Source organism: Anolis sagrei, chromosome 1, assembly GCF_037176765.1.
Source record: "Anolis sagrei isolate rAnoSag1 chromosome 1, rAnoSag1.mat, whole genome shotgun sequence".
NCBI lineage: Eukaryota > Metazoa > Chordata > Lepidosauria > Squamata > Dactyloidae > Anolis > Anolis sagrei.
This window is the reverse complement of record NC_090021.1, coordinates 294,931,351-294,938,023: the sequence shown is the minus strand read 5'-3', so window position 1 is coordinate 294,938,023 and position 6,673 is coordinate 294,931,351. Positions and strand designations below refer to the sequence as shown.

The window sequence follows — 6,673 nt, the reverse complement described above, 5'->3', positions numbered from 1 at the left end:
AACACATATATACAGAATGGAATCATAATCCATCCTAGTCAAAGGCCAGATAACTGAAATTATACTTGAGATATATAATTTGCTGTCCTCGATGGGCTCACATTATGAAAAATAATAAATAAACTGAGGGCAGAGAAAGAGAGAGAGGGGATATCCACACACACATGCATATACACAAATAGTTAAATCTGCACTGTCTGGATCATGCCGCATCACTGAATTCTCCAAATTCATTGCCCTACGATAGCACCATGTCATTGTAAAAAAAAAAAAACAACCCTGTAAATGGCTATCCAGATGTTTTGGATGTTATCCAGGCTATAAATACAAAAGAGGCTATAATAGAATCATCCCTATGTTTTAGATAGATATCCATATAAACTGTATCTTGATATAACAATGCAATGCTACTAATATATATATATATGTGTGTATTATATAAAAGAAAGTTAACTTTCTATTTTAAAAAAGGCAATTGCTTTATCAATATAGTTATCAGCTGTTGGTTTTTTTTTTTTTTACACCATTGCAATAACTAGAGAAAACCAAAACCAAAAATAGCTTGATCCAAACAAAAGGAAAATACAAAAACCTATAATTTCAAGTTGGGACCCCTAGCTAAGCCTTTGACTAAATAGAGTTAGATGCTTTAACTTCAAGTATGGCACTTACATCAATAAGAGCAAAGAGGCGGTGAATCTGTTCACAGTTAATAGCGATAAATTCTGCTCCTTTGGTATACGGTGTGTGTGTCTGTGTTTCAAAATGTAGTTAAATGCATAACTTGGCTGAACTTTAGGTCATTTCATCTCGCTTCCGGACACAGCAGGGAACTGTGTTTTCTGTAACTATTTATTTGTGAATTTGGTAGGTCACAGCTAGCACAATGATTAAGCTAGATGGTTAAGGTCTCTGGTGTGAGCAGACAGGCAAAACCAAAAACCATGGCAAAATTATATTCAGCGCTATTGTTTTGTATAATTGTTTTTTGTACAAAAAACAACGGTAGAAAAAACGCTAACCATACACAGTAATTACCTGTGTCACACAGGCAGACAGTGTGTGATCAGGCATCCATGAGATGAAGCTCACAGACGTACTGGTGGACATTGTAGCCATTTGCCTGGATAGTGCAAACCTCTAACTCCAACCCCACATTTTATAGACATGCTTGCATTTTTATATTGCTGCAAAACCCTCTCCCAGCCCTCCCCTTCGAGAAATGGCTTCCCTGCCATTTCAAACTAAAACATTCTGGATACATTTCTGTCAATTAGGCAAACAGACCCTGCCCTAAAGCTGGTCCATCAACAAAACAGTGTTGGATCATTAGGACAAACGTAACTGAGCAGTAAGGCCAGATTGAAGGTGTTGTATAGCTGTTTCTTCACCAGTCTTTTATTTAGCACTCAGTTTGCATGTGGTTAGAAAGTGCAGATCCAGTACCTTAACGGCTTTCTTGGTGTTTTGAGGAAATAATTGCTTAAGCAATGCTCTTTCCTAATTCAAATGTCCACTAAGTCAACGGTACCCAGCAAAGTACTATGGTACTGTCCACAGTATCACACATAAGCGGAATCACTAGACTGAGTCCTGCCAAAGTTAGGCACACTCATTCGTGGAAGGTCCTTGTTCCTGATTTCATATATTGATTTCCGTTTGGCTTGCACTCCCCTCACTGCCATTTTGATTTTCCTCCAGCCCAAATGGTTCAGTTCTGCCAGATTGAGCACCACACAAATGCCACTGACAGCAAACATGAAGACTAAGAAGACAGTTTTCTCCGTGGGTCTCGAGACATAGCATTCCACTTCCTTAATGCAAGGATACCTATCACATTCATACATAGATGGGACATTGAATCCATACAGGAAATATTGTCCCACCAAAAACCCAATCTCCAGGGCATTTCTGAAGACCACCTGGATGATATAAAATCTGGAGATGCCTTCTTGCCGCCTCATCTTTGACTTTGTCGTTCGGATGGCTGGGTTGGGAATTTCTTTCACTTCCAAGCAGTCTGGTTCTGCCTCCTTGGTGGAGTTCTCAGTATTTTGCAGCACCCCATTGACAATTGTGTTTTTGATCTTTTTACTGTCTTCCCGTTTCATAGAGTCCTGGTCTCTGTCCAGAGTGAGGAAGACGGTGGAATACCTCCGCTCTCTCTGCTTGGCTGACTGGTGGACCGAGTATGTGATGAAGCAGAGGCTGGGAGTACACACCATGATGATCTGAAACACCCAGTACCTAATGTGAGAAATAGGGAATGCTTGGTCGTAACACGCCTGGTTGCACCCTGGCTGCAAAGTGTTGCACACAAACATGGTCTGCTCGTCGTCGTAAACCGTTTCTCCTACAATAGCCACAATAAGAATCCTGAAGATCACCACCACGGTCAGCAGAATCCTACAAAATAAAGGTTGGGTGAGTGTGACTTGTACAGAGCAGAAGAGGAACTCTGAAAGAATTGCATTGCCACAGAAAAACTAAGGGGACCATTAGTACAGAACCTTGCCACTGCTAAAAGAAGAACTTGAAACAATGGTTCCCAACCTTTTTTTTGACCAGGGACCACTTTGACCAAGGATCATTCCCGAACATTAGTACCAAAAGGGTTATGAATCCGTTTTTGGTCAGTTTTAGAATAAGTTTGGTTATTTAGGGTGCTGATTCAATAAATTGCATTGGATAGACCACATCAGCTCTAGTTTCTGATAAAGAACATATGACATCCAGTAGGCGACATCTGCTCACCCACAGAAAACCATATTTAATGATCTAGAGCCACAGACATTATTTTAGGTCTCCTGGCCCACCAGTGGACCATGATTCACAGGTTGGGAACCACTAACTTAAATGCTCAATGCAGATGTCTGCTGGTGGTTGCTTGCTAGCCAACGTAGACAGAAGGGGGGAAGCTTCAGCATTTAGAGACAGTAGATCTTTTTACACAGTAAGGTCATGCAGGGTGAAATGGGAACCATAATCACGCCATAAGAAAGGAGCAAGGTAGAAATAACAACAACAACAACATCTATTCATGGACTTCCCTATTGCTTTGATCTGGCCAGTATCAGAAATGGAACTAGATGCTCCCCTAAAAGTAGTCTTATCCATCTAAGCACTTTACATTTTTTTTTCCACAAACAAGCAAAGGCATTTTGATCTGTAAAGATATTTCCAGATATCTTTACAAATCACTCCCTCCCTGATTTTTTCCATTTCAATTTAATTTAATTTAATTTAATTTACAATTTTGATTATCACGATCCCTGTGGTTGTGAACTAAATTTGATAATCAAGGATTCTTTTAGGACATATTTTGGGATTGGTGCAATGTGTTATCTGTGTATGGGGTTAATATGTTTTAAGTTGTATTTATATGTCTATTGCTTCTAGTGATTTTATGTTATGTTTTATATGGTTTGTATAATGGGGCATTGAAATTTTGCCTAGATGTATGTTGTACACCACTCTGAGTCCTCTGAGGGGTGAGAAGAGCGGGATAGAAATGAAGTAAATAAATAATCAATAATATTTGGTTGTTGTAGGTTTTTCATGCTATATGGCCATGTTCTAGAAGCATTCTCTCCTGACGTTTCACCTGCATCTATGGCAAGCATCCTCAGAGGTTGTGAGGTCCTCACAGACCTCACAACCTCTAAGGATGCTTGCCATAGAAGCAGGCGAAACATCAGGAGAGAAAGCTTCTAGAACATGACCATATAACCTGAAAAACCTACAGCAACCCAGTGTTTCCAGCCATGAAAGCCTTTGACAATACATCAGTAATATTATTCATGTGATTCTTAATGGCACTACCAAAAAAGAATCCTCCACCTTGTGTGACTGTGGAGTAGAACAAACAACTCCGCACCTGTACGCTTGTCCACAATGCCCTGCCTCATGCACAGAGGAAGAATCACTTAAAGCTACAGACAATGCAGTTGCTGTTGGTCAAAAATTATTTAGCCACTTGTGTTCCTTCTATTTTTATCAGTTTTATATTTATGTGTGCAATGCTATTGATACAACATTTAAAAAGGTGATTCTTAAGATCCATCTCTATATAATAAATAAATAGATGGGTTTAATTCAGGCATGGGCACACTTGGGCCCTCCAGGTGTTTTGGATTCAACTCCCACCATTCCCAACAGCCTCAGGCCCCTTCCTTTTCCCCCTCAGCCGCTTAAGCGGCTGAGGGGGGAAAGGAAAGGGCCTGAGACTGTTGGGAATGGTGGGAGTTGAAGTCCAAAACATTGGAGGGCCCAAGTGTGCCCATACCTGGTTTAATTCAAACAGGGCAGTTCTGACCTTCTCCCCAGTTTCAATAAGCCTGGCTAAAGAAGAGATCTTTCTGGCCATTCCTTCCACAAGAAAGCGGAGCTGTCCAGTGCTGATCCTCCACCTCAACCTCGCTTTTGCTTTGAGAGACTGAGGTTTGATTCCAAAAGCAGCAGAGAAAAGGCCGCCTAAGCCATGTCCTCCTCCATACGGATGTTTGCAGCGCCTAGAAGGAAGCGCTAGAGCACAAATCTGACTTATATAGGGCAAGATCCATAACCACAATGACATTTTCAAACCTCTCGCCTCCTCCCTTCCTCTTTCTCCTTTCTTCCCAGCTGGAGCTGAAGTTGGTCAAACCCAAGGCAGCTTTCGGATGGTAGGTATGCAGCATATTGATCAGCCCTCCTCGTCCTCCCGATGAGAGAGGAGCCAAGCAGATCCAACCAAAAAGAGAGAGAGGGAGAGGGAGCCCTGTCCTTACTTTACCCTTGCTCCTTCCTTTTTTTCCCCCCAAGCTGCAATCACCAGCTCTGGATCCGATGCGACTCTGCTTAGGAAGACGGCACAGGCACACTTTGGCTCCCTTTGCGTCCTACCTCATTCCGTTCTTGCCAGGGTTTGTTTAAAAAACGAGAAAGCTAAGAAGGGGGGAAGCTAAGGGAGGATTACAGGAAAGGTTAAAAGAGTCCTCTGCACTAGCTGTGAACTCTGCAATCAAAGCTAGGCAGCTCCAAGGAGCCGGCGCGCGGGGGTCCAGGATGCGACAGGGAAGTTTAGGGAAAGCAAGGAACCATTGAGTAGGAAGGAAGGAGCGGCAGGGAGGGGAAAGGGGGTCCCATTGGTTCCCGGGCTCTGGCCAGCCTTAGAGGGCACCCCACTCTCCCTTGGAGTCCATGGGGTTGCTTGGGACGCGTAGGAAATAGTGGCAGGGAGGGGAAAGGTCCCCTTGGCTCCTGGGCTCCGTCCAGGCTTAAAAGACACCCCAATCTCCCTTGGAGTCCATGGGGTTGCTTGGGACTCACGGGAAGTAGCACTTGAGAGGGGAAAAGGGGTCCCATTGGTTCCTGGGCTCCGGCCAAGCTCAGAGGGCACTCTAGTCTCCCTGGGAATCCATGGGGTTGCTTGGGACACGCGGGAAATAGCGCCTCGGAGGGGAAAGGGGGTCCCATTGGCTCCTGGGCTCCGGCCAGGCTTAAAGGACACCCCAATCTCCCTTGGAGTCCACGCGGGAAAGAGCGCCTGGGAGGGGAGAGGGGCTCCCCTTGGCTCCTGGGGCCCGGCCAGGCTTAGTGGGCACCCCAATCTCCGGTGGACTCCATAGGGTTGCTTGGAGCGCACGGGAAATAGCGGCAGGGAGGGAAAACGGGGCCCCGTTGGTTCCGGGGCTCCGGCCAGTCTTAGAGGGCACCCCAGTTTCTCTTGGAGTCCATGGGGTTGCTTGGGACTCGCGGGAAATAGCGTTGCTTGCCAACCTCAGTCATGCAGGGAGGAGGGAGCGCTCAAGACACACGTTGGGTGGGCTGCGGAAAGTGAATTCCCGCCTGGTCTGGGGGCTCCGGCCAAGCTGAGAGGGTCTGCTCGGAGGGTGGCCAGCCCGCCTTGGGGAAGGTGGGGAAAGGGAGGCAGGGGGAGCCGCGGTGCTGGTTGCGGCATCTCCGGCGCCGCATGGGGTCAAAGAGGGCGCAGAGGGGAGGGAGAGGGAGGGGAGTGAGAGGAGGGCTTCAAAGGAGGGTCTCCCTCTTACCTCCCTATCATAGTGGAGTGCTGCTGGACGGCGGCTTCGAGGAGTCTCTCTAGGATGGTCCATTCCCCCATCGCGGTTCATGGGGAGGCGGCTGGGGCGCGAGGATCCCTGGCCGGCCCTGGCCGCCCTGAGTGGGGGAGCCCCGCGGCGTGGGCCCAGGGTGGCGGCGGCGGAGGAGGAAGGGGAGGGAGGGAGAGAGGGAGAGAGAGGGAGAGAGGGAAGGAAGGAAAGAAGGAAGGAGGGAGGGCGGCGAGGGTCGCCGGGCGCAGCGCAGCCGAGGCGGAGGTGGCCCTGAGTGTCTCTGCCCGCCCGCCTCGCCGCCCGCCCTTAAGTAGGCTCGCCGCCGCTGCTGCTTGCGTCACGGCCAGGTTGGCGAGCCCAGCAGCCCCACGCCGCGGCCGAGGCACACAGCCGGGATCCGGGCTGGCCCTCCCACACCACACCCCAGCCCACCCCACCCCACGAGCCCCAGGCGCCGGAGGGGGGAGGCAGAGCAGAGCAGAGCAGAGGGAAAGAGAGCCGAGCCGAGCAGGCGCCCCGGCCGGCATGGGACAGGTAACGGGGAGGCGGAGGGAGGGCAGGGCAGGGGAGGGGAGGGGGCCCGGGCCCTGCTGACCCCGCATCCCTCCTCCTCGGGGTCC

The 6,673-nt window shown here is 48.1% G+C and overlaps 1 protein-coding gene across 1 annotated transcript; it reads right to left on the bottom strand.

The window, feature by feature from the left end:
* Positions 1-263: 263 nt before the first annotated feature.
* Positions 264-6,355, bottom strand: GJD2 (gap junction protein delta 2). The gene is made up of 2 exons (XM_060759828.2): positions 6,033-6,355; positions 264-2,406 (listed from the first exon to the last, which is right to left on the bottom strand). The coding sequence occupies exons 1-2, from the start codon at positions 6,101-6,103 to the stop codon at positions 1,563-1,565; spliced, it is 915 nt and encodes a 304-aa protein (XP_060615811.1). The 5' UTR covers positions 6,104-6,355; the 3' UTR covers positions 264-1,562.
* Positions 6,356-6,673: the final 318 nt, after the last annotated feature.